Raw genomic sequence first — 20,198 nt, forward strand, 5'->3', positions numbered from 1 at the left:
GGTATAAGACAGGGGTCCAATATCATATTTCTGCATGTTTTTGAATGGTTCTCCAGTTTTTCCAGTACCATTTGTTAAAGAGATTTTAAATAGTTTGCTTTATTTAGTTTACCCGAAGCTACCATATACAGAATAGGGCTGATCAGCCAGAAACATTTTGGTTTACTATAGAAGAAGGTATTCAGAGTCTGACAGAGATTACAATGATGCTCACTTCATCTCCAACCATGTTCCCCATAAGAACCCACAGGAAACGCCCTTTATCAAGGCTGTAAGAAATAAATTTGTGAAAGGAGTCCTAGCATTTTGGAAAAGCTCTATGACTGCTATTTGCTGTGGGCTAAGAAGGATAATGCTGCCTTTGAACGTCAGTCCCTGAATTCAATGTGGATGATGAGGTACGATAGGGACAGTGGCTAAGTGGCAGCATTCATAAATGCCATATGTAAAATGTGTATAGGGACTGTAACAGGCAACAGAATAAAAGCAGAAATTAAAATAGTATGACCTGAGAAGACCTTTGGCATTGGATAATTAACCACGGTGTCTATAGAGCTTAAATAGGTAAGTAGCCTATTAAAGCGGAGAAGGCAATGGCAACCCTACTCTTGCCTGGCAAATCCCATGGACAGAGGAGCCTGGTAGGCTGCAGTCCATGGGGTCACTAAGAGTTAGACACAACTGCGCGACTTCTCTCACTTTTCACTTTCATGCATTGGAGAAGGAAATGGCAACCCACTCCAGTGTTCTTGCCTGGAGAATCCCAGGGACGGGGGAGCCTGGTTGGCTGCCGTCTCTGGGTTCGCACAGAGTCGGACACGGCTGAAGCGACTTAGCAGCAGCAGCCTATTAAAGTCTTACTTGATTTGTATGAGCAGAAAAATCTCTAAGTCTGATGAACATAAATTTGACTTAAATGAGAACAATAGAGAGAGATTCACAGCATTTCAACAAGTTTTCAGACAAGCCAGTTACAAAAACAAAGCCCACTGAATAGAGAACAGACTGGGTCTCCTTAAACAAGAAGCTTAGTACTAGGGGTAGGGGGGAAAGTTTACTATAAATATTTCTCATAGCTTTCTTTGAAGTTACAATCATTTACCAAGATGATTGTACACTGAGGAAGGAAAAATAACCAGACTTTTAGAGAATTACTGGACACTGGCTTTGGATTTACACTAATTCCTGAAGACTACTACTATGGTCCACCAGTCAGAGAAGGGCCTGATAGAGATCAAATGGTGAACAAAAGTCTCTTTGGATCTGTCTCAGAATTGACCCAGTGGTTTCCACCTCATTCTGTGGTTATTTCCAGAGCTCAAGAGTTCATCATTGAAAGAACATACTTAACAAATGGAAGAATCTCTATGTTGGTTCTCCACTACATGGGATATGAGCTTTTATAGTGTCAGTGGCCTAATATAAGCCACTAGAACTATCTCTACATACCAAAAGATTAAACTAGAAACATTACCAAATTCCTAAAGCAAATTTGGAGATGACACCATCACAGACTTGAAAGATGGCAGAGATGGTGATTTCTACAATATTCTTATTCAGATCACCCATTTGCCTTGGAAGAAGACAAGAGGATCTTGGAGAAAGACATAAATCAAGTGATGACTTAATTACAGCTTCTGTTCCAATTGCATTTAACTGCCTTGATACCTAGTATGCAGCCATTAATCCAGCAATTTTTTTATACCTTTTTAGCAAGGATCATCATAATAAATTTGCTTTCAACAGCCAGAGCCAAAATAAATCTTCACTATCCTATTTCCAGGTATACCAACATTCCAAGTCCTATGTTATTAGCTAGTCCACAAGGAACTTCTTTGCTTTTCTATTCCAAAGACCATCACAATACCTCATTATATTGTTAATATGTCAATTGAACTTGCTAAGCAAGAAGTTTCAACAGTAACTACTCTAGATACCTTGGTAAGAAATATATGTAAGTCATAGTGAAGTGAAAGTCGCTCAGTCGTGTCTGATTCTTTGCAACCCCATAGACTATACAGTCCATGGAATTCTCCAGGCCAGAATACTGGAGTGGGTAGCCTTTCCCTTCTCCAGGGGATTGTCCCAACCCAGGGACTGAACCCAGGTCTCCTGCATTGCAGGCAAATTCTTTACCAACTGAGCTATCAGGGAAGCCCGTAAGTTATAGAGTGGAAATGAAATCTCAAAAATATTCAGGGAGCTGACACTTCAGTAAAGTTTCTAAAGGTAGAGTAGTCTGGGCAGGTGAAGATACACGAAGTGGACAATTTGCCACATTTTGTACCATTGTGTCTACCACTAAGAACTAGACACAATTTTCTGTGTCACTTAATATTTTGGAGGTAACATATACCTCATTTTGGCATGATATTCCATTCTAAGAATCAAGTAACCCAAAATATTTCCAGCTTGAATAAGGCCTAGATCACAGATGGTTCTACAAGTGCTCCAGCTTGCCATAAAAGCTCCTCTGATGATGATCCAGAAAATATTATAAACCATCTATTATATATAGGAACACAAAATGATACATTTGGTAGGTCCTTATAGGTGAAATCACAATCCCTTATCTTTAGACTTTGGGAGCACACATATGCTATATTCTGTAGATACTAAATCTATTTTCAAGTAAGAACTTCTGGCTTGCTTCTGGGCCTCAGTAGAGACTGCACACTTGAACAAGTGTAACCAAGATGCTATGTAATCTGAGCTTCCCATCACGAATTTGGCATTGCAACCCACCAAGCTATAGAGTTGGATGTGCACAGCAACTTCCATTCAAGACTACAGCTGAACACATCTTGAAAACATATGTTCCTGAGAAAATTATCTAAATGCCCAGGACACAAACTCCTGCCACATTACTTTCTCTCTGTACCCACACCTAAAACTTTACAGAGAGTTTTCTCTGGAGCAGCTGATAGAGAAAGAAAAAATAAATGGGACTTTTTTGTAGATGGTTCATCATAATTAGTAAGTACTTTGGCATTTACTTCACACTTACTTCTTGTTTCATTGAACTGTCCCTTTTATACATCATCAAAATATCTAACATCTCTGGGTCTCAGTACAAATCCCAATAGTATTTGTTGGTTGTCATTCTTACAACTTCACATCTTCACAACTGAAAACAAATTTAAGAAATATTATATCTTAATAAAATAATATTAGCTCTTTCACTAACCATAATTGTTAGTGTCCCACTAACTTTTTTTTTTTCCCATCCGGCAAAGTCTAATAGAGGTTATGTATTCTCACAAAGCATTCTCTACATACAACTGAAAGATACTGGCACTGGCATTATCCTAGAAGATTCCAGTCCTAGCCAGTACTCTTGCCTGGCAAATCCCACGGACGGAGGAGCCTGGTAGGCTGCAGTCCATGGAGTCGCTAGGAGTTGGACACGACTGAGCGACTTCACTTTCACTTTTCACTTTCATGCATTGGAGAAGGAAATGGCAACCCACTCCAGTGTTTTTGCCTGGAGAATCTCAGGGATGGGGGAGCCTGGTAGGCTGCCGTCTATGGGGGTCACACAGAGTCAGACGACTGAAGAGACTTAGCAGCAGCAGCAGCAGGTGTTAAAATAATCAAGCACCCATAAATCACCACCAGGGGGCAGACTACTGTTCTCAGAGTTAACCAGTCAAGTTATTTAGGTTTGCTTAGGGTCACTGGGGGATTCCCTGGTACCTCAGCTGGTAAGGAATCTGCCCGCAATGCGGGAGACCCCGGATCAATTCCCGGGTCAGGAAGATCCAGGAGAAGGGATAGGCTACCCACTCCAGTATTCTTGGGCTTCTCTGGTGGCTCAGCTGGTAAAGAATCCACCCACAATGCGGGAGACCTGGGTTTGATTCGTGCGTTGGGAAGATCCTCTTGGGAAGGGAAAGGCTGCCCACTCCGGTATTCTGGGCTGGAGAGTTCCATGGACTGTATAGTCACAGAGTCGGACACAACTGAGCGATTTTCACTTAATGGTCATTGGAAGGACTGATGCTGATACTGAAGCTGAAGCTCCAATACTTTGGCTACCTAGTGTGAAGAGGCGACTCATTAGAAAAGACCCTAATGCTGGGAAAGATGCTGGGAAAGAAGGCGGGAGGAGAAGGGGACGACAGAGAACAAGATGGTTGGAGGGCATCACTGACTCAATGCACATGAGTTTGAACATGCTCCGGAAGATGGTGAAGGACAGGGAAGCCTGGCATGCTGCAGTCCATGGGGTTGCAAAGAGTCAGACATGACTGAAAGGCTGAACAACAAATGGTCATAAGCGTGCGTCCTCGGTAGCTTAGTCATGTTTGCCTCTTTCCCTGGTGGCTCAGTGGTAAAGAACCCGCCTGCCAATGCAGAAGATGCGAGTCCAGTGCCTTGGTCAGGACGATCCCCTGGAGGAGGAAATGGAAACTCACTCCAATATTCCTGCCTGGGAAATTCCATGCAAAGAAGAGTCTGGTAGGCTTCAGTCCACGGGGTCACAAAGAGTAGGAAATGACTAAACTACTGAGCAATGGTAACAAGCAAATATATGCATACATTTTTAATATATATATATATATATATTTAAGTACTCTCTCCAAATAAATATTACTTCTAGTGAAATATGGCTAAATTCTGGACCATCTTATTTTGAAACCTATCCAGAAAGTTCTTTTCATTGGTTACCTGTAGAATAAGAACAACACAAGACCCAGTTTAGGTCATGCTTGAACTGCCTCTGTGTGTCTGTTCAAACATCTAATGATACTTCCTACCATGACCTTGAGCATTGATTACCAACTGAGTCACTGGTTTCTATTTTTTAATGTATATATTTTTTACAACACTTTTAGATCACAGCAAAAGTGGGAAGAACATACAGTTTCCACATAACTCCTAAATACACACACACACACACACACACACACACACACAAACTTCCCAAGCATTCACATCTTTGTGCTATGTTTCGTTGCACTCAATGAAGAAAAGTGACACCATCATGAACCAAAGTGCATAGTTTATATTTAGGTTTACTCCTGGGGTTGTACATTCCATGGGCTTTAACATGTATTAATATAATGATGTGTACAAATCTTTATAGTATCATACAGAATAGTTTCACTGCCTTAAAAATCCCCAGTACCTATACCTAAGTTGTTTTTTTTTTATCATATACAAAGTTTATTTTTAGTAGTAAAATACAAATAATTGAATGGTAAATTCATTTGATGAGCTTGTCAAGGAATTCTTACTCAGTTTTTATGTCCCATCAGTATCTAGCATATAGCAGGTACTCAATCAATATTTGTTGAATTAATTAATGTTACTTTAAAAAACTGTTGTAGATGCTTCCTAATTACAGTAATCTTTTACATTCCATTAACTGCAGTCATCAATGTTCTTAATGCAGTAGACTATACACTTTGATTCTTGCTTGTTCTTATTTTAAGGTTTATCTATTCAAAGGACAGACTCCTCACTCAATTTATGGCTACTGGTGACAGCAGAGGTTAGAAAAAGCTAATTAAAGATTCTTATCAGATATTATCAAATAAAGAAGCCATTTAAATAAAACATTCCATGAATATCCTCACATTTTCCCACACCATTACTTTATGTGACATGTTTGTACTGAATCAGAGACCTTGCACTGGAAATCTCATTATTGGTTCTCTTAGGATTATATACTTCTTAGAGATGAGGAATTGCTCAGTGATATTAGTAATTGCTTTGCTAATATTGATATTAGCACTGAAGGAAAGTTGCAAGGCTCAAGGTAGCCTGGAGTTAAAACTCCCCTCCAGGTCCTCCCCATGAATCTATGCCAAACAAAGAACTCTCTCACTTGAAGAAAAAAATGGACATTAAGGTTGATTACGCCCAGCTCCCAGCTGGTCCAGCCTCTGGCCGATCTCCAAAATTCCTTGCCCCAGCCGTTTAAGAGATAACTACTCCGAACAACCTTGGAGAAAAACAGGCCCCCTTAAGACAGGAACTTTCCACATACATGCCTATATATACTTACTCTTTTCTCGGGTAAGTGCAGCAGCTGGCTAATCTGACTGCTGCCCCTTCTTGCCTCATTAAAGGTCATCTGTTCCTGTAAAGTGCCGGTCTCATTCTTTTTTTGCTTTATAATACTTTGTAATACTTGGTTTTGCGATACATTGACATGAATCCACCACGGGTGTACATGTGATCCCAAACATGACTTATACCTAACTTGTTGAGAGTTTTTATCAAGAAAGGATATTATATTATGTCAAATGCTTTTTGTTTCTGACGTGAGCATATTGTTTTTATCCTTCATTCTGTTATTGTAATACATCACATTTTTTAACTGTGTATTGAATCACCCATCCATTAACACCCAGTAACACTGCCTTCATAAAATAATTCTAGGAGTGTTTACCCATCTTCAATTTTTTGGAAAAGTTTGAGAAAGGTTGATATTAATCCTTCTTTATTATTTTTAATTTTTAATGCTTCTAGCTACTAGTATTTCTAATTCTCCCACATCTTTCTTTATAATCATCTACTTATGATGCTCTTCATTTCTTTTTTCATATTAATCCTTTATTAAATGTTTAGTATAATTGAATGGCTCAGGAAGCTTTCAATCCTGGGTTTTTCTTTATTCAAAAATTTTTAATTGTTGATTTAATCTTCTGACTCATTATTAATCTGTTCAGATTTTTTGTTTTTTATTTCACGAGAATTGTTGTTGCTGCTATTGCTATTTGTGTTTTTTAATATAAATTTATTTATTTTAGTTGGAGGTTAATTACTTTACAATATTGTATTGGTTTTGCCATACATCAACATGAATCCGCCACAGGTATACACGTGTTCCCCATCCTGAACCCTCCTCCCTCCTCCCTCCCCGTACCATCCCTCTGGGTCGTCTCAGTGCACCAGGCCCAAGCATCCAGTATCATGCATCGAACCTTTATTTCTTCATGATTCATTCTTGATAGGTCATATGTTTCTAGGAATTTATCCATTTTTTGTAGGTTATGCAATTTTGGGGCATATACTTTATCATAGTAATAATTAAGATCCTTTGTGTTTCTGTGGTATCATTTGTAATGTCTATTTTTCATTTACAATTTTATTTGTTTGAGCCCCCTCTCTTTTTCTTGGTAATTCTAGCTAAGGGCTTGTCAATTTTGTTAATCTTTTTTGAAAAACAACTAGCTCTTATTTGTTTGATTTTTTCTATTATTTTTCTGTTCTCTAATTCATTTATTTCCATTCATCTTTGTTATTTCCTTCTTTGTGCTAACTTTGCACTTAGTTTGTTCTTTTTTTATAATTCCTCAAGGTGTAAAGTTGAATTGTGATTTGAGATCTTTCTTTTTTCGAGGTAGGCGTTTATCATATAAATTCCTTCTTAGAACTGCTTATGTTGCAATTTCTAAGTTTTGGCATGTTGAATGTCTTTTTCCTTTTTCTTTGGTCTCAGCTTATGACTTTATTTCCCTTTTGATTATTTCTTTGACCTATTGGTTCTTTAGGAATGTGTTGTTTAATTGCATATATTTGTGGGAATTTCCCTTCTTTTATTGAAAGTTTCATACTATTTTTGTCAGAAAGTATACTTGAAGCAAATTCAATACTATTAAATTTTCTAAAAATTGTTTTGAAGGCTAATATATGATCTGTCCTGGAGAATGTCCTGTTTGCACTTAAGAAGAATGTATACTCTGCTACTGTTGAATGAAATGCTCTGTATATGTCTGTTAAGTCCATTTGTTCTACGGTATTGTGCAACTCCTTTATTTCCTTATTGATTTATATCTGAATGATCCATCCATTGTTGACAGTGGGATATTGAAGACCCCTACTATTATTCTACTGCTATTTTCCCCTTCAGATCTTTCTATATATGCCATATACTTCTAGGTTTTCTGATATAAGATACTTATAGAACTATATTTGTTATAGCCTCTTAATGAACTGACTCCTTAATTATAATATAACAGCCTTCTTTACTGTGACAGTTTTTTTTTTAATTTTAAGTCTATTTTGTCTGATATAAGATTAGCCCCCTCCTGTGATGTTTTGGTTATACTTTTAAGGATTATGTTTCTCCACTCCTCCCTTTCAACCTATGTTGTGTCCTCAAAGCTCAAATGAGTCACCTATAGCAGCACAGAATTGTATCTTGTTTTATATCCATTCAGTCACTCTATATCTTTTAATTGAAGAACTTAATCCATTTACATATAAAGCAGTTGTAGCTAAGTGAGGGTTTATCAGGGCTTCCCTGGTGGCTCAGTAGTAAAGAATCTGCCAGCAATGCAGGAGATACAGGAGACTCAGGTAAAATCTGTGGGTCAGAGATCTCCTGGAGGGGAAGATGGCAACCCACTCCAGAATTCTTGCCTGGAGAATCCCATAGACAGCGGAGACTGGTGGGCTACGGTCCATAGGGTTGCAAAGGGTCAGACACGACTGAAGTGAATGAGCACGCATGCACAAGGACTTATTATTACCTTTTTTTTTTCCCATTTTTTCTGACTGTTTTGTAGTTCCTTTGCTTCCTCTTCTACTATGTTCCTTTGTGATTTGATCTCTTTTGTAGCAGTGTGGTTTGATTCTTTTCTCTTCATCTTTGTGTGTCTACTACAGTTTGTTTGTTTTGTTGTTGTTGATTTTTTAATCTCTGTTTACTATGAGGCTTTGGAGAAAGAAATGGCAACCCACTCCAATATTCTTGCCTGGAAAATCCCGTAGACAGAGGAGCCTAGTAGGCTACAATCCATGGGGTCACAAAAAGTTGGACACAACTGAGCAACTAAACCACCACTATGAGGCTTTCAAAACACATCTTACAGTCGTAACAGTCTATTTTAAGTTGATGACAACTCTGATTACATACAAAAGTTCTTCATTTTTACTTCCACCTTCCACCTGACACACTTTATGTTATCAGTTTCACAAATCTTTTTATATTAAGAGGATCCATTAAGTTACTATAGTTAGTTATATTTATTGCTTTCACCTTTTAATTTTTATGATAGAGTTGAAAATTATTTATGCATCACCATTACAGTATTAGCATATTCTGTACTTAACTATATATTTACTTTTACCAGTGAGTTTTACACTTTCACATTTTTCATCTTGAATTATTCCTTTGTTTTACCTTAAAGAACTCTCTTTAGCGTTTCTTGTAAGGCAAATCTAGTGGTGATGAACTCTCTACTTTGTTTTATCTGAGATAGTCTATCTCTTCATTTTTGAAGGACAGCTTTCAAAGTTCTCTTTTTGTCCTTGACATTTAACGAGATGCTTCTAATGTAAGCCTTAGTGTAAATCTTTTTTACTTTTAACCAATTTGTATCCCGTTGGGTTCCATGATTCTGGATGTCCATTTTCTTCCACACATTTGGGAAGTTTTCAGCCATTATTTATCTAAATATGCTTTCTGCCCCTTCTTCTTTCTCCTCCTGCTGAGTATCTCACAATGTTATGTTGCTTCTTCCGGTGTAGTCTCATCGTCCATTTGGCCTTCTTCACTCTTTTTATTCTTTTAATGTTTGTTTCTCTGTCAGAATAAGTTCAAATGACCTATTTTCAAATTTACTGATTCTTTTCTCTGCTTGATCAAATCTGCATTTGAACCTCTCTAGGAATTTTCCCACTTAGTTACTGTATTCTTTAGCATTTCTGTTTGGTCCTTTTCTCTATTACATCTATCTCTGTTGATATTCTATTTAAGTATTGCTTTCTCAATTTCACTTGGTTGTCCACCATGTTCTCTTGGGGTTCACTGAGTTTATTCAGGATGATTATTTTGAATTATTTGTCAGCAATTCACAAATGTCCATTTCTTTTAAATGAGTTAGAAGTTTGTTTTCTTCCTTGAATCATGATTCTTTATGTTTCCTTGTAGATTCACTTCGTTATTTAATCATTTGAAGAAGCAGCTTTCTCTCCCAGGCTTTATGGGCTTGTTTCAACTAGCCCATAGAGTCAGAAGCACTCAGTATGAAGATAGAGACCAATTCCTTGGAGTGTGTGCTTTAAGCTTGACAACAACGTTCCCATTATTTCCTGCCTAGTCCCCATGGAGGAAAAGCCACAGTTTTCTGTTTTTTTCCCAATTTCACAGAACAGTGCCAGCTGTTGGAGGACATTCACCCCTCTTCTTTCTTATTAGCTGGTCCACAAGACTGAGCTCTTCCAGTATCTTAGCACTTAGTGTGAGCAAAATAGATATTCAGTTCAGTTTAGTTACTCAGTCATGTCCAACTCTTTGCGACCCCATGGACTGCAGCATGCCAGGCCTTCCTGTCCATCACCAACTCCTGGAGTTCACTCAATGTCCATTGAGTTGGTGATGCCATCCACCTCATCCTCTGTTATTTGCTTCACCCAGAACACAATCTGAATTTCGAAGAATTAGGCTCCCTTTTCTTCCTTTCCTCCTCCCTGGAGTAAAAATTTTAGTTCTGTGTTTATCCCCAGTTTCAAAGGGCAGCACTAGCTGTAACTGAATGTCCTCCCCTTTCTTAGGTTGTGAGCTGTCCCAAAATACCAGGCTCTGTAGGTTGTTCAGCACTCAATATGAGGAAAGATAGGAACCTGCTGTCTTATGTACCATAAGACAAGCCTCCACAAATTTAAAAATATTCAAATCATGCAAACTAGGTTACTGACTAAAAGGCAAATAAATTAAACTCAATAATGGAATGATATCTGGAAATTTTCCATGGAAATTATAACTCATGTGTTTCAAATTAAAAATTAGAAAGTATTTTGAACTGAATGACAGGAAACAAGATATGTAAAAAATTATGTGAAACAGTGGCCTAGAGGGAAATTAAGATAATTAAAATCTTGTATTAGGAAAGAAGAAAGGTCTCATTATGAATGACTAAGGTTTCCCCCTAAACTAGAAAAATAAAGGAGAATATAAACAATAAAAATGAATATTAATAAAAGAGAAAATGAAACAATAGAGAAAAATCACTGAAATGAAAATGGGAGAACATCAAGAAAGCTGAAAAACTTCTAGCCATGCTGATAAGATAAAAAAGATGAAAGACAATTTAGAAAACATTTAAAAAAAAAGAATAAAGATACAAGCTACCAATATATACAGTGAGAGAAAAAAACATTGCAAATCTTAACAGATATTTTAATTAGATAGTAAGGAAATATTACAAAGAACTTATTCCAAAAGAAATCTGAAAACACAAATGAATGTAAAAGTTTCTTAGAAGACACAAATTACCAAAAGTCAAATTTCTAGTTAAAAACGTTTCTGCAGAGAAAACTCCTAGCCCAAATGACTTCATTGAGTAAATTCTATAAAATATTTTTAAGAAAAAAATCATATCAACAAGGCATCTAAAAAACCTACAACTGGCATCATATTTAATGATGAAAGACTGAAGGCTTTTTTCAAAAAGTAAGAACAAGTCAATGACGTCCAATGCAATCACTTTTATTTAATACTGTACCATTTGACTTTTCTAAGTGTAATAAGACAACAAAAATGAATAAATTAAATCCACACCAGAATAAAAGATGAAAAATGTCTTTATTTGCTAACAAAATGATCATCTATGAAGAAAATCCTGTTTAATCTACAAAAAACTAATAGAAGTGATGTTTTGCAAATGTGCAAGACATAATGTTAATAAACAAAAGTCTGTTGTATTTCTATATATTAACCACAAATAATTCTACATTAAACCCCAAAAGTACAATTTATAACCATATCAAAAATATGGAAATTTTAGGATGAATCTCAAAATAAGATATGCAATTTTCACTCATGAAAATCTGAAAACACTGCTGAAAGTATTAAATGGGACTTACATAGATACAGAGGTATAGTGTTTAATGGCTACCAGGAATAAATACATTTATTTATTTATTTACAGATCTGACAACACTCAAAGCAAAATTTGATGCTGCAATTTCCTGATCTAAAATACCAAAGACAGAAGCATAAAGCTGCTTTATGGTTAGTGAGAAGACTATCACATCATTTATGAAATTGTCCTATAAATCACTAGCTGTTTGCATACTCTCTTCATTGCTGCTTTCATCTCTTTGTTCCTGAATGTATAAATAACTGGATTCAAGAAAGGAGTGACAACCGCGTCAAAAATAGCAAGAAACTTGTCCATTTGGGAACTGGGGTGTGGCCATGTATAGACAAACATGGTTGGACCAAAGAACAAAATAACCACAGTGATGTGAGCTGACAAAGTGGAGAGGGCCTTGGATGAACTGCCCGAGGAGCGTTTCCAAACAGTTAACAGGATGAAGATATAGGAGATGAGGAGTATAAAGAAGGAACTAACACAGATAAACCCGCTATTCACAGTGACCATGAACTGAAGTCTGTAAGTATCTGTACAGGCCAGTCTGAGGAGCCGAGGAAGATCACAGTAAAAGCTGTCCAGTACATTAGGACCACAGAAGGGCAAATTCACAATAAATGCTAGCTGGAACAGGGAGTGGCTGACACCAAGGGCCCAGGCAGCAGCCAGAAACAAAATGCACATCCTTGGGCTCATGATGCTCAGATAGTGGAGAGGCTTACATATGGCAACATATCTGTCAAAGGCCATGGCTATGAGCAGCACCATCTCCACCCCACCGATGACATGGATGAAGAAGATCTGAGCAATGCAGCCTCCAAAGGAAATGACTTTACGCTTTCTGAAAAGGTCATAGATCATCTTGGGAGAAGTGACAGAGCAGGCTCCCAAGTCAATGAAGGAGAGGCTGGCCAGTAGGAAGTACATGGGGGAATGTAAGTGAGGATCAGTGGTCACAGAAAACACAATGAGGATGTTTCCAGTCATGCTTGCCACATAGAGCACAGAGGAGAACACCAGGAGGAGCAGCTGGAACTCCCATGAATGAGTGAGTCCCAGAAACACAAACTCAGACACCACCGAGTGATTCCCTCCATCCATCGATCCAGCCAACAGGGCTGCTGCTGAAATAATGATAAATATGAAAATGAAGAGGAAAGTGTGATTATGGAGATGATAATTTCTGATTTTTCAATGTCCTCATATTGAATGAAAAGTATGTAATTATCCAGTTCATCAAATATACAAAAAATAATAATAATAATTAACATTGTATCATCACAAAGTGTGGGCTGCAACATACTTCAAACATCATCAATACTCACACTTCAATGCTCTGCTCTCAAATTAACACATTAAACAAGAACAAAAGTGTCCATGACTTCATCAGCTGTTTCAATCTCTTCTGATACTGATTATTCCACATTTCCAAAATATCCCATTATGCTTTTATGTATATCTCATAATCCACTTTTCTCACAGTTTACAAAAAGTAGTGATGAGAGGAAAACATTGACTGGTCAGTTGTCACCTGGAGTGAATGGGACATGAGACATGAATAGATACTGAATTAGGATAGACTGTAGATTAGAATAGACTGTAGATTAAGAAAATACTAGGGTATGTAAAACTGGAGGCCCTGCAAGTACAACAGGACAGGAGAAGTATGCAGATTCTAGTAAATAAAACAAACACAGCTTTCCATCACATTTTATCATGTTCATGGCTATTCTGGGTGCCTCTAGTTTCCACATAATTTTTCATGGCTACAAATATCTAAACTGCACTCAATACTCAGTAAGGCTTTCATAATGGAACCTACAGCAGCTAAGTGTGAAAGGCTTTCTCCAGGTCTAATAAATGTGTATCTGAGGGATTTCTGCAGTTTCTGCTAAGGTATATTCCTAAAGTCACAGATGATGTAAAAAATCTCTGAAAACATTTGCTTTCTCTCCATACATGTGAAGGTACTGAGGTCAGCACTTGAAATAGTTGCAATATTAAGTTGTAATTCATCAGTGCCTCAGTTTGTTGTTACCTTTAAGTCCACTGAGATCCCTCTATCCTTAAAAGTACTCAGTACCTCCTGCACGGTTACCTCTTCTAAGGGTTGATATTATCCTGCTTACTTGGCTTGGAAATCTGTTCAGATATTTAATCTTAAAGGCAATTTGTATCTCATACTTTCGATTTACAATTATAAAATAGAAATATCAAATATGTCACATTTTAGGAGGGCAAATAAGATTTCTTTTTGATCTGAAATCATACTATACATAAGGAGAAGGAAATGGCAACCCACTCCAGTATTCTTGCCTGGAGAATCCCAGGGACAGAGGAGCCTGGTGAGCTGCTGTCTATGGGGTCGCACAGGGTCTGACACGACTGAAGCGACTTAGCAGCAGCAACAGCAGCAGCATACTATATAAAACATGACACAGAATTTAGTTCTTTAATACACATAGTATTTATATGTGAGGTGGAGAGTGAGCGGAAAATAGTGTTGTGTTTCTCTGTCCAGACATCCATCTCAATCACTCCCTGTAGTAGAAGGTATTCCCTGAAAACACCTACTAGAGGTTAATTATTTTCAGACCTAATGAAAAGCAATAGAACAGCTATACTGATATCCATTTTTTGAGGTACAATTCCAGACCTTCTCATTCAAAGGGCCATCTGACTGATGCCCTCATTCACCCAGTCTGCAAACCTGACAGAAGCTGTCACTATGTCTGGGTCACCACCACTGGCATGAATGTCTTTGTACTCTCATCTGCATGCACTGACTATGCTATCACATCCCAGTCCAATGGTCCACAGTCTCAAGGTGCACAGTGTTACCATAAACCTGAGGCTTGGAGTAGTGGGCAGGGAATAACCACTGTCTCCTGCTCATCAGGGCAGAGAGAATCAGCAAGGGAGAGGACTGATAGGATGGATGTACATGGGAAAGTAATGGAGGCATGGTGGGGGCAGGATGGGGGCAAGAAGCTTAGTAATTGTTGAAAAACCTTCAAAGCTTTGGTGAGGAAAAGAATATGTGCTCAGCATGGATGGAAAGTTTTCATGGAATTATTTACGGGCCATTTTGTCCAAGGTGATTATCAATCACATGAAAAACCCCCAACCAGGTTCACACAACTAGAAGAATTGGGGGCCAGAACCTAGAGCTCTTGACTCTTATCCCGGAGAAAATAATCAAGCAAAATAAAAATCCACAAAACGCTATTTCCATATAATGTCCATTATTAACACTAAATTATATAATTAGTATAATAATAAATAAAATATATAAAGTGAGTGCATAGTTAGAGATTATTTGACTAGTAAAATAGAAAATTATATTTGGGAAAGTGGTTATTCACTGCGAATGTATTTCTGTACTGACGTGTCCTTTTTGCTGGTTATGCAACTGGTCATTATAACTGTAAAACACTTAAGTTGTTGTCTCTAAGGAGACCTTTCTTTTGCTCATCCTAAATTTTATTATCCTTAAAAAAGGTCAGTTAAACTCACTAGCTATAATGTAAACATACTAGCTATTATTGACAATTTTGTTCATAAGAACTTTAAAAAAAAAAAAACTCCTGTAAATCAAAGAGCTGGGAAAACAGTTGAAAAAACATGAATTGAACACATAACAAATACTGTCTAATGTGGATATAACACATGTCAAGTGAATAGCAACATAAATATTTGGAATGTGTTTTAGACATTCAATAATAGAAGATTACTAGTGTCAGCAGTAGCAGGTGGGGAAGGCCGCTCCCAGGGTACAGATATTGATTTGACTCTATAAGAATTAGTGAAAGCTAAATAGAAAGAGAAAGAAATACCTTGAATTACATAATATCAAGGTGACTTTTAATATTACCTACCATTATTCATGTGTATATAGCTCATATTATATACCCAGATTCATACAGAAGTCAACAAATAGTTCTCAGCTGTGAGGTTATATTAACAACAACCTTATTAAAGCCATGACTACAGGTCAATGATCTTTATTATTCTTTTTGGTTTGTTCTTGATTCTCTCCACCATCTTTTTCAATAGTTTCAACATGCTTAAGGGAAATTTTCTCATTTTAAAACTTATAGGAGCATGATGAATAGTCTCCCAGTGAGAAGGCACCTAAGGCTTCACAACGTATTTCTCATTGGGGTTAGCTAACATTTCATCTCCATACCTACAGTCAGCACTCGGCTTATTTTCAGGAAGTATATGGAATAATCTGAGATGTATAGAAAAGTAAAATAGAGAGAAAGGAGAACAAATAAATTTAAAATATTTAAAATATCTTAAAGATTGGATAGAGGGGATATTAGAAAAGATGTGCAAAATGACAAAAAAGAAGCAAGAGGAGAAAAGAGAAAGAGCACATCAGAGTTCAGAGAGTACAAAATACCATAGCCTGTATTTCTGAGAACCCAGGTCAGTTAAGGAGAATATCACCCTCTCACCTTTAATTCACTGATTCAGAGCTGCTCCTGACTTTGAAACATTGGATTGCATTTAAGGAAGGCAGATGCTTCTATCACCTGCCCTGTCAGGCTCACAAAGTTTCTATGAAAATCACAGTTGATAATGAATGGACAGGTTGCCTTTTATGCTGCACAATGATACACACATGTAATTCACAGTAAAAATTCAACTCTTATTATGACTTGAGGAGTCTAGCATATACTAAGCAGAAAAAGGTATACAGGACAATACACAGCAGATATATGAAATTCTCCCCCATGTACATTTTCTATACATTCTACTATCCCAGAAGGGCTCTCTGCCCTGTCAGCTTCTACTACTGCAGGTTAGAATACAGTTATTGCCAACGTTTGGTTCTTCTATATCGTGGACTTATCACATGGGTATATGCTCATATCAAAAGTCCAGAAATAATTCCCAAATTTTCATCTCTATCTTCTTCAGTCCTACAAATACAAAATGTCACATATTTCCTTTCATGCATTACAGTAAAAGAGTTAATAGTTTGGGCTCTGATGTCAACCAGGATTTTTTTTTTTCTTTCATTGAGCCTCAGTTGCTCACTTGCTGTGTGAGAATGACGAAATTATCTGACCTCTCTGAGCTTCAGTTTTGTCATTATTAGAAAGGAGATAATAATACCTCCCTTGCAGGGTGTTGAGGGAAATAAATGATATATGTATGTAAACATACCTGCCTCAGTACCTAGCACACAGTATGACACAATAAATAGTACTTATTATATAGTAAGGACTATTTACATCGTGGCTTTCAAAGATTGACAATATTCCCGAATATCTGAATCATTCATTATTCTAATGTATTGAACCTAGACCTTGTTTTATAAATTTTTATGTCTACACTTGTATCCAATCACTTAAGTATATTTCCCAAATAAGTGTACTCTTCAGGAGCGATATTAACCTAAGACTGCCTGAGGGATGCAGGAAGAAGCTTAGTGCTCTGCTTAGGCTGTGACCCTTTCACTACTGCCATCCCTATAATCCAAATCATAAAGTTCAATTCCTCACCTCAAAAAAGTTAAGTTTTTCCTGACCACTTCAGACAATACTGGATATTTCTTTAATGTTTAAGGATAAAAGTGAGTCAAGAAGGAAAAAAGGAGAAGGGCAGGTGTTTTGAGGGATTTCTAAAGGCTGTGTCCATCCAGGAGCAGATAAGTATTGAGCTGAGGCAAGGAAGCCAAACTATACAGTACCAGTTGTTCAGGAAAATACAATATTCTCCAAACTGCCTTTTTCAATTCAGTTCAGTTCAGTCGCTCAGTCGTGTCCGACTCTTTGCATCCCCATGAATTGCAGCACACCAGGCCTCCCTGTCCATCACCAACTCCCGGAGTTAGGTATATTGAATTCTTTAGTTTTGACCTCCAATTTAACTATGCAATTTGAGAAAACAGGTTGTTTAGGCGCATTATAAAGTCAGATGTTTACTTAAGACCAAAGTCTTCTGTTTTATTATCATTCTTAATTTCTCACTTATTTATTTGCTAATTTAAATGGATTTGCTTTCTATGAATGTTGTACAAGTTCGATCCTTATCTAACATGTATATAAACATACATCATTGTGTGATGAGGTCACAGACATGGAACAGATTCTCTAATATAGGAGATGAGTGGGGAAAGTAACTACAGTGATGAGAAAAGGCAGCACAGCAAATATGACATTTGTGTATAGCTTTAGAGACGGTAAATATCATAATACACAAACATAGGAACTAAAATTTCATTTAAAGAAGATGGTCCCTTGGATTTCAAGATCAAACCAGTCAATCCTAAAGGAAATAAGCCCTGAATATTCATTGGAAGGACTGATGCTGAAGTTGAAGCTCCAATACTTTGATCACCTGATTCGAAGAGGTGACTCACTGAAAAAGACCTCAATGCTGAAAGATTTACGTCAAAAGGAGAAGAGGGTGGCAGACAATGAGATGGTTAGATAGCATCACCAACTCAATGGACATGGATTTGAGCACCCGGGAGATAGTAAAGGACAGGGAAGCTTGGTGTACTACAGTACATAGGGTGGCAAGAGTCAAACACAACTTAGCAACTGAACAACAACAAAACATTAAAAGTAGGTAAGTTTGGTATTCATTAACAGTGAAGCATGCAGTTTGTCTACAGCACAAATGTTGCTTTGGAGAAGAGGAGAAAACTGGTAAAGATTAGTTTCTGCCTGACACTGAGAACTAATCTATTTAAGAATTATTAAATAAGTGTAGAGAGACAACGAAGGATTGGGAACAAGGAACTGATGATTAGGTCAGTCATTAGGGAAAATACTCCAACCATAACTGGAATAGGTCAATCAAAGTTTTAAAAAAACAATGGAGGTAGGGAATCCCTTAAGAAAATGATGAAATAGACAGATCAGGAAGGCCATGGAGAAGCATCAGGACTACACAGTTTTATCTATAAGAATATAAATATAGCAGACAGAAATACTGGGAAGTAAAAACCCAGAGGAATCGGTGACTGATTAAAGTTGATGTGAACATGAAAGAGAGAGAAGTCAAAGATGACACCAAGATGTATGCATGAATAGAATAGTCACGGATTCATTTTTAAAAAGAAGACAGCTGGACATGGAATTTGTGATGATGGAGAAAAGAGATTATCACATTTACATTAAGCAAGTGACAGTTTCACATGCCACGCTGACAGTGTGAAAGGAAGCAAAGGAGCCAATGAGTTAGGCAGAACAGTCATGGAGATAGGAGGACAATCGGCTGTGAGCCAGAGAAGCCGAAACACAAGAGTGAAACAAGAACAAAGGATGAAAGCAGAACAAAAGGAGGGAGTCGAGAAATGCTATCAGTGAGATGTCCAGGTTGGGATATCAGACAGGATACATGGAAAGAAGCATAGATTCAAGACATAACTGTATAGTAATCCATGTAACTGTAATAAATGAATGTGTAAGTGAGTAAGTTTTCTGAGGGAAAGAGTATAGAGGAAAAAAGTAAAAAGGAAATAAAGCAAAGATCCCACCATGTAGAATATCACACTGACAGTGTGAAGGAAGCAAAGGAGCCAATGAGCTATGCAGAACAGTCATGGAGATAGGAGGACAATTGGCTGTGAACCAGAGAAGCCAAAACACAAGAGTGAATCAAGAACGAAGGATGAAAACAGAACAAAAGGAGGGAGTTGAGAAATGCTATGACAGCGAAGAAAGAGGGGGGTGATAAAAGGAGAAGTAATATGAGAAAACTGAGGCACCATCTGACATAAGTTTCTACTTTGCAACCAGATGATTTCAGCCTATTATATCATAGGTACACATTATAAACATCAAATAGGTTAATTAAGGTATGAATAATATAATAGATGTGATAGAGTTGTTTAAGATAGAGTTAATGAAAGGTGCCCATTAGGGGCTGGATAACAAAGATTGCAGAGAACTTACAAGCTACTCTGTTGTAACACACACCAGCAATGCTCAGCAGCTTGAAATCAACCAAAAAAATCACTTTAACTATTAGGGTGAAAAGGACTGAAAAGTGAAATGGCAAGTGAAGAAGGAGGTTACAAAGGTGTAAAAGGTTTCTGGTCACTGGACAGTACAACCAGACAGTCAAGACTGACCATAAGCCACAGGCCAGAAAGAAAAGCACATGAGACCAAAACACTAAATATTTTAAAATGAGGACAATCACTTGGGAAACTTGTAGTCATACAATAAATTGAGTCTTCTGTGGTATTCTTCTACGACTTTATTATCATTCTTTGAAGTGTTGGTGTGTACTTCCTCTTACTCATACCCTAACTCTGCATACATGTGAGTCTTCTTCATGAGCCTAATTCTTGATCCATTCTCCTTCTCTCGTGCCAGCCAAAAACTGCCACAGAGA

The 20,198-nt window shown here is 37.4% G+C and overlaps 1 protein-coding gene across 1 annotated transcript; it reads right to left on the reverse strand.

Annotated features, from left to right (window-relative positions):
* Positions 1-5,209: 5,209 nt before the first annotated feature.
* LOC128054013 (olfactory receptor 4F3/4F16/4F29-like) lies at positions 5,210-12,935 on the reverse strand. Its single transcript, XM_052646545.1, has 2 exons — positions 12,036-12,935; positions 5,210-5,221 (listed from the first exon to the last, which is right to left on the reverse strand). The coding sequence occupies exons 1-2, from the start codon at positions 12,933-12,935 to the stop codon at positions 5,210-5,212; spliced, it is 912 nt and encodes a 303-aa protein (XP_052502505.1).
* Between the last annotated feature and the right edge of the window lie 7,263 nt (positions 12,936-20,198).

The sequence above is a fragment of the Budorcas taxicolor genome, chromosome 10, assembly GCF_023091745.1.
Source record: "Budorcas taxicolor isolate Tak-1 chromosome 10, Takin1.1, whole genome shotgun sequence".
Taxonomy (NCBI): domain Eukaryota; kingdom Metazoa; phylum Chordata; class Mammalia; order Artiodactyla; family Bovidae; genus Budorcas; species Budorcas taxicolor.

Bases quoted from the DNA above. Each gene is read 5' to 3' on its own strand.
- LOC128054013 (XM_052646545.1), bottom strand. From the start codon at position 12,935: ATGGATGGAGGGAATCACTCGGTGGTGTCTGAGTTTGTGTTTCTGGGA.